At 42.9% G+C, this 12,266-nt stretch overlaps 1 protein-coding gene across 2 annotated transcripts in view; it reads left to right on the plus strand.

The window, feature by feature from the left end:
* Nucleotides 1-1,479: 1,479 nt before the first annotated feature.
* Nucleotides 1,480-12,266, plus strand: part of VWA8 (von Willebrand factor A domain containing 8) — a 285,585-nt gene continuing 274,798 nt past the window's right edge. Inside the window, exon 1 of one of the 2 annotated variants that reach the window (XM_074961437.1) lies at nucleotides 1,480-1,693. In XM_074961437.1, the coding sequence (XP_074817538.1) occupies nucleotides 1,546-1,693 (148 nt within the window). In that variant the 5' untranslated portion in view covers nucleotides 1,480-1,545. The remainder of the gene's footprint in view (nucleotides 1,694-12,266) is intronic. The other variant, XM_074961449.1, reaches the window with a different exon arrangement.

Below are 12,266 nucleotides of genomic sequence, written 5' to 3' on the forward strand. Positions count from 1 at the left end.
TTCTCCCGAACTTCCCCTTTCACCCTAGCTGTCATCCGATCCCAATACTGTACTGCATCCCTCTTTCTGCTAATGGAACATCACTCAAAACCTTTTGTAGTGATAATCAAGGTGGGCCATTGCCAGCAGTTAACAGGAACGTCTGAGGAGCAGTGGGGGGTGGGGGAATAAACATGGGGAAATAGTTTTACTTTGTGTAATGACACATCCACTCCCAGTCTCTATTCAAGCCTAAGATAATTATATCCAGTTTGCAAATTAATTCCAATTCAGCAGTCTCTCCTTGGAGTCTGTTTTTGAAGTCTTTTTGTTGTAATATTGCGACCTTTATGTCCGTAATCGAGTGACCAGAGAGATTGAAGTGTTCTCCGACTAGTTTATGAATGTTGGTGAGTATTTGCTTCAGGTTGGGGGGCTGTCTATAGGCAAGGACTTATACAACCTATCCTGAAGGACGACCCATCACTCTCACAAATCTTGGGAGACAGGCCAACCCTTGCCTACAGACCTGAAGCAAATACTCACCAGCAACCACACACCACACAACAGAACCACTAACCCAGGAACCTATCCTTGCAACAAAGCCCATTGCCAACTGTGCCCACATATCTATTCAGGGAACACCATCATAGGGCCTAATCACATCAGCCACACTATCAGAGGCTCGTTCACCTGCACATCTACCAATGTGATATATGCCATCATATGCCAGCAATGCCCCTCTGCCATGTACATTGGGCAAACTGGACAGTCTCTACGTAAAAGAATAAATGGACACAGATCAGATGTCAAGAATTATAACATCCCCCCTGCTCTCCTGCTGGTAATAGCTCACCTTACCTGATCACTCTCATTACAATGTGTATGATAACACCCATTTTTTCATGTTCTGTGTGTATATAAATCTCCTCACTGTATTGTCCACTGAATGCATCCGATGAAGTGAGCTGTAGCTCACGAAAGCTTATGCTCAAATAAATTGGTTAGTCTCTAAGGTGCCACTAGTACTCCTTTTCTTTTTTCCTCAAGGCTACAGTGCAACTGAACAGGGCAGGTCACTGATGGGTGGCTGAAGGCTGATCCCAGTGCTGACACACCCACAGAGCAACCCCCACCCCCTCTGTCCACAGAGAGAGGCAGTGCCGGTGGCGTCCACAGAGCAAAATCCCCCTGTGCCCATCCCCACGAAAGGGGGGATGGGAGACTATGGCACAGCACCCCAGCAACGTCTCCCCCCACCCCTGAGCTGGGGAGAGACGGACCCACTCGGGGCAGGTTCACTCAGTCCCTGCCTCTCGGGGCCCGGGCCTGCTCCCATGGAAGCGGATGGCAAAACGCTGGGATCGGCTCCCAGGGGCCAGAATCGGGCCCCGGGGCAAACGCGGTCACATCCAACCGCCGGGGCGCCTCCCTCCCCGGGCAGCCCGAGTCCGGCCGGCACCAGTTTCCGGTGGGACTTTGTGCCTCGGCGTTTCCCTTCCCCCCCGGCCTGCTGCTTCCCCGGTCCCTGCCCGCCCGGTGAGCGTCTCCGGCCCGGCCTTCCCCATGCAGTCCCGGCTTCTGTGCTTCAGCGGCGGCCCCGCAGCGCGGAGAGTCCGGCTCCTTTTGCAGCAGGTGGTGCGGGGCCGCCTGGCTGGGGAGAGGCAGCTGCAGCCGGAGGTCAGGGCGTTGCACGGCCCGGGAGCCGCCGCAGGTAACTCCCCTCCCTGCTCCCGAGTTAATGGGGTGTGACTCCGCCCCCAAACTCCAGCCACTTCTACACCCCTGTCAGCCTCCACGGCCTCCCATCAGCTCTCCAGCCACCATCAACCCCCATTGCCCCAATCACCATCAGCCCCACCGGCCCCAAACTCCAGCCCCTTCCACACCCCGCCATCAGTCCCCACTGCCCCCAAACTCCAGCCCCTTCCATCCCCTATCAGCCCCCACTGATCCCAAATCCCGCCACCATCAGCCCCCACTGGCCCTGAACTCCAGCCCCCTCCACCCCCAAACTCCATTACTCCACATCCCACCATCAGCCCCCACTGCCCCCAAATCCAATCACCATCAGCTTTCACTGTCCCCAAACTCCAGTCCCCTCCGTGTCCCCATCCACTCCCACTGACCCTAAATCCTACCACCATCAGCCCCCAGTGCCCCAAAATCACACCATTAGCCCCCAGTGCCCCAAAAACCCCAGCTCCCAGATTCAGCCATAAACCCAAATTCTAGTCCCCCCCCATTCACCATTAGCCCCTCACTACCTCATATCCAACCACCATCAGCCTCTAATGCCTCCTCCACGCCTCACCATCAATCCCCATTACCCCCAAATCCCAGCCCCCAAACCTAATCCACATCAGCCCCTACTGCTCCCAAATCCCAGTCTCACCTGTCCAGATCCAGTTCTAATTCCCTCCTTCCCTCATCCCCAAACTCACTGGCTACATGTTTTTAAGCTCTTCTAGTCTTAATCTCCTCTCCTCCTCACACACTAGTGGTATCTTCCATCTCATGCTATCTTCAACACACTGGGTGTGTTGGGGTTTTTTTGGTGGATTTTACTTTTAAATTTTTCTCAGGGTCTTGTATCCCTTTTACTTGTCTGGAAAATCAAAACAAAAGTAACTGGGGAATAGGAGCAGGACAGTTCCCAGCTCCTCTCTATCTAAACTCCACTGGATGTATAGGTTTTGTAGTGAAATTGGGGGATGTTGCCTCATTTTAGGGCAACAATTCACCAATTTTTCCATTCTGAGAAGCACCTCATGAGAGAAAAAGCCTCCAAAACACTTGCCTTATCTGTCCATTACTTTTGTTTCAAAATGCTTCATTTTGTGGATCATCAGGAAGAGCTCTGCAGCCTATAGTTTGAGAACCACTCCCCTGGGACAGAGTAGTGATACTTGTATCATTACATTGCACAGGGTTGCCACCTTATGAAGGCACAACCCCACTAAATTCAGGTGTCCAATGGTGCTGATCTATTTGCAGGATTGGACTTGCCTGTAGAATATACTCCTCTTACCTTGAGGCAATTTTACAGGTTTAAAACTTGGTCTCAGGACCTGTATATGTTCCCTTAAGCAGCACTGTTAGAACATATAATTGACCGTTGTCCTGCATATATTGGGATGAGTGGGACCCTCCCTGTTCCTTGAACAATCCCAGAGTATCTTATAATGATGTTCAAGAAATGTGACAGCCTCACACAAATTAGTACTGGCTCTTAAAACAATAACATACGCCAACAGTAGGTGACGTTTTTCTGGGTGTGTGACAAAGGCATCACAATTCCTAAATATAGAATGAATAATGACCAATTATGAATTATTGAGCTAGAATCCTTTTGAGAGGTCCTGATGGTCTCTTAAATTTATGTACTTGTTTTAATTCTTACTTACAGCATTATTACTCAGATTTGCTGCCAGATAATGAGACAATCAGTCAAGTATTTGAACAGATTTGAGTTAATCAAGGAAGGAGCTAGTTTGAGGAATGAATATAATGAGCTAGTATAATATTCAGAGGATGTTGGAATAGGAAAAAAATTATAAAAAGTGAGATTGAAAAGATTGGGATTTTTTACCTTAGAAAGGAGATGCATTAGAGGGGGGGTGATAAAAGTTATGTAAGTAATAGTATAGCACAGGTAAATCAGGAGCTTTAGTTCTCCCATCTCATAACTCAAGAACAAGAAGGCATTCAATTAAATTAGAAGGTGGAAAATTCAAAACTAATAAAAGGAGGTACTTTTTCACCCCATGCATAATTAGACTGTGAAACTTTTTAACACAATGCATAATTAGATTACAAAACTCTGTGCCACAGGATGACATTGAGGCCAAGAATTGAGAGAAATTCAAAAGAAGATGGGGTATGTCTATGGATAACTCTGTTGTTTTTATCAAAATTAATGATGATAATTTGGAAGGAATAGTAAGCCTTGTGCCTCAGGGTTTGCACGTCCTCTGAAGCCACTGTCAGAGACCAGCTACTGGACTAGATGGATTTTGGATCTCACTCAGTAAGGCAATTCCTATGTTCCTATAAATTGTGAGGTCTTGATATTAGGAATTCTGTTTATTGCCCATTCTCCTCCAGTGGACTCATTCTCCTTAGGTCCTCCCTGCATCCTCTTGCAGGACCCAGGACTCCTATACCTTTGATAACTTTGGGTGTGCAGTCGGGTAACCTCCTCCTCCTCTTTTGCAACAATGGGTATTTTCATTACCTTCTCCATGGGCTTTCAGGGGGCTGCCCCCACTAGCAGGCTTCTTGATATAGTGTTTCCTCTCTTCCCCCATGCAAAATGAGATTTTTGGGAAGGGCTGGAAGCTGCAGCCAGCTAGGTAAGCAACATCAGTCTGGTGCCCTGATTGTCTGAAGCTGACACACATCCCAGATACTGGTGTGGCAGTAGCTCCTCAGTATTGGGACAGAATGGTTGCCTGCCTGTAAAATGTGAAGAGGTGGCACCCAGCTCCCCCTAACTTTCTTTGCAATAGGGAGTAGTGGCCTCCTGGCACCCTATGAAGAGCTGTGGAAGAACAGATGCAGGCAGCCAGTGTCAGAAAGTTATGAAGAGGGGGGTGGGGAAGTCATAGAATTATGGGAAGAGAAAAGGGGTTACTAAAGCTTCATGGAAATACTTGTGAGAGATTTGCACTTGTGCAGCTCAAATGGGAGATCCTAGTTTTTTCTGATTATTGTTTGATTTCTTGAATAAAGGCCAAGAATTGGACCATTTGAGAATTTTTATATTCAGGTTGCATGTTCCAAGCCAGTGGAGTATAACCGTCTGTTACTTTTCTTCAGTGAAGTGGTGGTGATGAAAAATTTTTAAAAAATGTATTTACTTTGTTGGCTGAGCTTATGAGCAATGAAGTGTGCAATCTTTTAGTTGGCTGAGTGAAGTGAGGCCTACACTCCTGATGACATTTCTCTGCTTGTGTGTCTGGGCATAATTCTTGAACACCACAGGCGATCAATTCCAAAATTGCAGGATATGTTATACACAAAAATGGGAAGAATCCTATTCATTTTTGGTGGAAACCAGAAACGGGTGGGAGGGAGACAGCTCTTGACATTTGGTTAGCACACCCTCAGCTTTAACCACATCTGTTGTTGTCTAGAGAGTCTAAAAGAAAAATGGCTGCCATCAACTTTTTCTTTTAACACCTTCCAGCATAACAAAATACCCCATCTCAGCTCTGCCTATCGTTCCAAAAGCGTTTAAAATGTTGACAGCCTGAATGACTTATATTCCAGACAGAGAGAAAAGAAATAATTTTACAAATTCCAAATTAGGGGGGAAATGGAGGGCAGCAAGGACCCCCTTGTGTGTGAAAGGAGGTTGGCAACCCTCTAGATGTAAGCAGGGTAAGATGAGCAGTTACAAGGGAAATGGGGAAGACTGTGAGTTCTTGGCATATGGTGAAAGGGAGAATTTTTGAGGGGGCATACAGAGCCTCTGGCATGAAGATGGGAGTAGGGGAATTGCAGGGAGTGGTTTTATTTAGTCAGCAAGAGACCTCTCCTGCTGACAAAGAGCAGCTACATTGCATACCTTAAAGGACACAGCTGTGCTGCTGTAAGGTGTGCAGTGTAGACATAGCCATGCACAGCTCAACAGGTTATTAACACTTAATAAACATGATTTCTTGGTCATTCTCTTTGAGTAAAATTCAGTATATAGGCTGTGAAATTCAAAATCTGGCAATTGTTTTAAATTTAACTTCTGATATTTAGTAAATATTTATTTAATTATAGCCACAGTTGTTTGTTGGTTTGTTTTGCAAATACTTTTTGGGTTAATACATAAACCTTGTTGTCCTGAAGTTGAACTTGTTTAGCCGATTCAAGCACTCGACCAGGACTCTTATTAATAGTCACATAGGAATTGCCAGGGTGAATTTTGAAGGGTGTTTCATCTAGTTTTCAATAAAAGGAAGTTCTTTTTAATAAGTCTCTTTGATTTTCAGACATAGTTTATTTTCTTTTATTGTGTCACTGAAAATATTCTAATGATCCATTATGCTTGATGTTTAAGCTAATTTAAGAATAGGTTGACAGCTTGGATATTCCACTTTGAACAAACTGTACTTTGCAAACCTTATTTTAGTATTGAAACACTAAGTTAATTTTCATATTACAGTACTGACAAGCCTGGACAGCTTAGCACTGATAAAGCACACTAGTGGGAAGTGCCAACTGCCTAATTGGTGAACAGGACAATTCTCAACTGTTCAGCCCAGGATATCGTTCTCTTTGAGCCAGAGAATTTTTGGCCATTAAATTCATGTTTTTACTGGAAAAATAAAGCAGCTGGCATATACTCCCTCCATGTCACTAAGATTCAGAGAATGCTGTCTCAACTGCGGGCCTCAGAGAACACAACCAATGTCTTTATTGACATTGTAGACCAGGGATCGGCAGCCTTTGGCACGTGGCCCATCAGTGAAATCCCCTGGCAGGTCGGGATGGTTTGTTTACTTACAGCGTCCGCAAGTCAGCTATCGCAGCTCCCACTGGCCATGGTTCACTGTTCCAGGCCAGTGGGGGCTGCGGGAAGCGACATGGCCCGAGGGATGTGCTGGCTGCCACTTCCTGCAGCCCCCATTGGCGTGGAACGGCAAATCGCGACCAGTGGAAGCTGCGATCAGCTGAACCTGTGGACGATGCAGGTAAACAAACCGTCCCGGCCCACCAACGGATTTCCCTGATGGGCCGCGTGCCAAAGGTTGCCGATCCCTGTTGTAGTGAACTAGTGAAGAAAATCATTAGTTCATAGCAGGGCTATTAGCACAGAAGAAAATCAAGTCTCAGCCAAAAAACATCAGAACTTCTCTGGTTCTAACACAGCTAATGTTGATTAGAAATGACATTATGTATTATGAAAACATTAGATGCTGAAAGTCAGCACTGTGTTTCCTTAGAGGGAAATGTGGTACCACATATTTTGTCCAGAAGAGTATTGGTTCTCGCTTGAAGAAATTTTGCTAACTAAGGCAGGAGACTTTTTTGGAATGTTAGTAGAATTTCGACGTAGGTACCTTTATTTGCTAACAAGTAATCCCCAACTCTGCAATGTCTGCAGACTGTTTAATGCAGTGGATATAGAGCTAACTTCGTCAGTTAACCCAAAAAAAGGAAGCAGTGGAACAAATTTTTGCTTGTGATACTGTTTTCCTGGAACACTTAAATAAAAAAACAAAACAAAACACCCCTAGTATTCCAAAGACCACAGTTATCCTTCAGGTGTGTATAGAATAGGTCTGCGAGCATGAGTAAATTTATAACTAAAGACTACAATGCACAAGCCGAAATGCAGGCACAGAACTATTTAAATAAGTGTAAAATCTTGCATTCAACTCCAAATACATGCTTACTGTACTTCGTAATAATTTATTCAAAAAGGCTGCGGAAAAGGAAAAACCAAATTCTTAATAACAATACCATTACCCTTTTCAAGCTTAAATTGGATCTCTAAGGATGAGTTGCCATTCTCTTTGCTACATGTCCTTTTGTAAAGGTGTTTTATAAATGATATCAGTTGGAAGCATTTATTTTCCTTTCCTTCACTTTATCATGCAATGAGGATCTAAAAATATATATACAGATGTAATTTAGCTGTTGAACTTTTCTCAAACAGATGTGGTATAATCACACAGAAATTAGTGTTAGCAGTGCATAACACCACAGTTTAAATGTGTTTGTGCTATTAGTTGCAGGGAGAAGATGAATATTTTATATAAAACTGAATTATAGATATTTTGAGATCACTTTTTCAGTATGGTAATCATATAATTTCAGACCTAAAGAGGGCAAAAGAGAGAACCCTCAATCACCCAATAAGAATGAATTTCAAACCTCCCCGTGTCTCATTAGGGTCCTAATCCTGCAAGGACTGACATGTGTGCTTGGAATTATTTATATGCATAATGTTACTGACCTCAGTGGGACTGCTCACAGTGAGTAAAGTTATATACATGCCTACGTCCTTTCAGATAGCAGTCTAAAATTATAGAGGGGATTCTTTGTTTTAAAATGGCCATTTTAAATTTATTGTATTTCTTTTGTTTTTCGTGATGCGTTATTTCACCATAAAAAGTAGCTAAAAGAAAAATGTAGGAAAAACTATTTTCTGCTACTTTTTTTTAAAATTGAGGTAAAGATATAATCTATTTATCTGTCTTTATATATGACTCACTCTCATACACAATAGTGGTGTATGTCTACACTACGGAGACCATACTGGCATAGTTATGTTGCTGTAGCTATGCCAGCATAACCCCACAGTGTAGACGTAGCCTATTCCAGTGTAAGGGTTTTTTCTGTCAGTTTAGGAACTCCACCTCCCTGAATGATGATAGTAAGGTCAACGGAAGCATTATTCTGTTGGCATAGCTGCATGTACACCAGGGTTAGGTTGGGATAGCTGTTGATCAGGGTTGTGGATTTTCCACACCCCTGAGCAAAGTAGCTATGTGAATCTAAATTTTAAGTGTAGATCAGGCCTTTGTATCTCACAGTTTTTAAAAATAGATCTAACAATAGCTCTTTATTCACCACTTGTAGGAAAAATAATTTGATGGGGTGGAAAAAATATCAAAGTAATATATGAGTTTTTAAATGAGATGTAAACCTAGGTCTCCAATCCTGCGATTGTAATCCATGTGTGTGGACTGCTGTCTGCATGAAATTATTATGTGGGATTAGGCATGGGCTTGATAGTCTGAATGATAGACCTAATTCTTGACCATGTAGACACAGTTAGGTCCACAGAAGAATGCTATTTACTGTCACTTGGGGAGGTGCAGTTCCTACAGCAATGGAAAACCCCCTACTGAAACTGTAGTCTGTGTCTACACTATGGGGCTATGCTGTAGCTGCTGTAGCAACCATAGTGTAGACATGGATTTTTTTCACTTCTTGTAGGAATAGGGGTATATTAAATGTGTTATCCAGTCTAAATTGCAGTTCTAGAAAAATAGCGGGTGTTAGTTTCCCTGGGTTGTCACATTTTTATTAGCTAAATTAACTCAAGATAAGCAAATATCTTTATTTAGAAGCTCACTTTCCAACATTTTTGCTGTGTTTGAGTGAAAGTTAAAAATTGCACAGCTTCAGGAAAGTGCTGTTGAGCTACTGTGTTAAGGTTCACTTTTAAACTGGCACTTTTTTCCCCAAAGCTATCTGTTCAGCTGTGGTTTTCAGGACTTCATCTGTGCTCATTCTAGGGCCTGGTCTACGCAGGAATTTACATTGGTATAGGTATGTCTCTCAGACATGTGAAAAATGTAGGTGAGAGACGTAGCTATAATGACTTAACCCCTGGTGTAGATAGTGCTAGGTCAACAGCACAATTCTCATCAACCTAGCTACCGCCTCTCGGGGAGGCTGATTACCGATAGCGATGGGAGAATCCCTCCCATTGGCCTGGGTAGTGTCTACACTGAAGCGCTACAGTGACACAACTGTGCCATTGTAGTATTTTAACTCCATTTTGATGGAGGTAGTACAAGAAGAGGGAAAGTTTGGAATGCTCATAATATAGGTTTGTAATTTTTTAAAAAAACAGTGTGTCAATAGAGGGAACCCAAATAATATACTTGACTATGCTGATGTTAGAAGGACAGGTGAGGTCCCTTTATGTATGGACCATAGAGATAAGCATGAATAAGAACCTAGACTAGAGTTGCACACTGTGGTGTTTCTGTAGGCTGAGCTCATTGCACACACCTGGAGCTCCTTGCATTCCTCCATTTCACCACAATTTGTAAAATTATTTATTTTCTTTCTATCTGGGAGATAAGTCATTCAGGGCATCATCATTTTAAATTCCATTGCCATCATGAGCAGAGCTGAGATGGGGAGAAGGATGTAACCTGGACAGTGTTAATGGATGTCATCAACTGGTCTTTTTATAGAGCTGGTTAAATCTGATGTGTTTGCTAACCAGATGTCAGGAGCTCTGTATGTGCCCTATTTCCACCTTCCCATTTTCACCAAATGGGCACTGTATGGGCCTGATTTTAATGGAATTTCAGGCTTTTCTGGTTTTCTGATTTTCATCAAAATCAATAGGTTCTGCTCTTTGATACCTAGAACAGTGCATGAAACTTTGGAATTGACAGGATGTGGTTTTCAGAATATATCATGTTACAGGAAGACAGACAAACAGAGAAATGCCATCAAGTTGAGTGTAAGGCCTTGCTTTGCTTGGCGAATAAAATAGTCTAAAAAACTGCTGTAGTTGTAGCTGTGTCAGTCCCAGGATATTAGAGAGACAAGGTGGGCGAAGTAATATCTTTTATTGGACCAACTTAGGTTGGTGAGAAGTTGGTCAAATAAAAGTAGTTTCTATTATGATCCTAAAACTTATAGTGTCTTATTTTTGTATACAAGAAACATCAAAAATAGAAGGGAAATTGTTTTGGTTTTTATTTTCTTCTTCTTCTTTTTTTTTTTTTTACTGGCCCGCTCCTTGTCTGGTATCACACACCTTATTCTTTCAGCCCCTGTCTCATTCCTGCTGTATTTGAAAGAATCATGTGTATATGGGAGAGAGACAGTATGTTTACAGCTTGAATGTAAATGATTTAAGCTAGAAGCTAATTAGTCATATACACTTGTTTTGTCGCTCGTTGGGTGGGGGAAGGCAAGAAAACAAACTGAGACTAAATTCCTGAGGCAGACAATTAGACAAATCTGTTTTAAGAGGAATTTTAGCTTTCAAGAAGATGACCTGAAGAAGGAGGTTGTGGGGCTTCAGGCAAGCGGTGGACCCCTTGGGACAGTTGCCGAAATTTCAGATGTCTTCCACCTACTTGTATCCAGCTTGCTTAGCCCTTCATTATCACCCTAGTGAGCAAGAGAAGTTAGAGCTGCAGACCCATAAGGAGAGTGGGGGGGGGAGGGGATGCTTTGGTTGTAGTTTTCAGCCCTGGAGTGCTGGCTTACTATATTTTTTATAGCAAATGGAAAGAGTAATTTTTAAAGGGATCCTGAGCTTAAAGGTACAGTGACCATCAACTAGCCACAGGCAAAGACTGACCTATTATATTGATGTAAGTGGAGTTACTGTAGGAAACACTGCATACGTTGTTTGTCGATACAGTGCTTCTTGTAGACTGTTAAAGGTATTAAATAATGAATGTTAGATTTGTTCAAGCATTTCTTAGGAACCAGGATTCAGGAAACAGCAAGAGGAATATGGTATTAAAATAGAGTAGCATGAAAGGAGGCTACAAAATATCATAATTCAGACACATTACATTACTGTTGATTCAAAAATGAAGTGTGTAAGAAAAGGAGCTAATGTGTTTTTTTTTTTTTTTTTTGAGGGATTGGCCAAGGACTGGAAGTTGAAAATAAAATACAAATCTGTACTGGAAATGTAAAATTGAAAAGTGCAACTTAACGCAAGAATACAGCCAGTTAAGGGATGCTGGGAAAAGATAAAGGTAGCAAAGCTGGAGAATGAGCTAATGCTAGTTGAGAGAGTCAAGGGAATAATTAGGGTTTTAGAATTTATCAGGGAAAACTTGTAAGACCTGAGAGAAAGTCCATCAGTAAGGACTAGCTTATGGGTTTGCCACAGACCCTGGGTAAATGGCAGTACAACTAGGTGTTGCCCAAGGAGAACCTTAGAGTGTCACAAAATGATCCCTAATTCCTCTCTTGCTCCAAGGAGGAAGTAATCTGCGCCAGCTCTGTGCCTGGCCCAAATACTTTCCCCTCTATGCCAGCTCAGCTGTGCTGGCTGGTGAATTTGTGGGGGTATAAGAGGTGTAGTGAAGGCTTCACCCACTTCCCTTCCCACCCAACTATGCAAGAATGGGAGAAGTGGCTCTGTGGAGTCTGCTCTCATTCCTCCATGCTGTGATATTTTTATGTCCCCTAATTCCGCTGCATACTCTGGTCTCTAATGGTACTTAAAATGAGGAGGGATATGTCTGTGTCTAGTGAACTTTTAAAAATGTTTTTTTTAAAAAAACCCTCCTAGAAGAACTGTTTGAACTAGAGAAAGGTTGGTGGGAAAAATCAACTACTTAAAAAAGGAGGTGAAAGACCCTCTAAAATAACCATAGATAAGGGATACTTGGAAACTTTGAATATATACAATCAACATCAGACATTTTGCATACATGTTAAAATGATGAGCGAACACATTTATTGTCCCCTGTGGCCTCTTGTGAGCTGCTGCAAACAGGGAGCTGTGGCCAGGATCCTTTTGAAGCACATGGGCTGACCTGGGGGTTCATGAGAGGGTTCTGGGT

The sequence above is a fragment of the Natator depressus genome, chromosome 1 (genome assembly GCF_965152275.1).
Source record: "Natator depressus isolate rNatDep1 chromosome 1, rNatDep2.hap1, whole genome shotgun sequence".
Classification (NCBI taxonomy): domain Eukaryota; kingdom Metazoa; phylum Chordata; order Testudines; family Cheloniidae; genus Natator; species Natator depressus.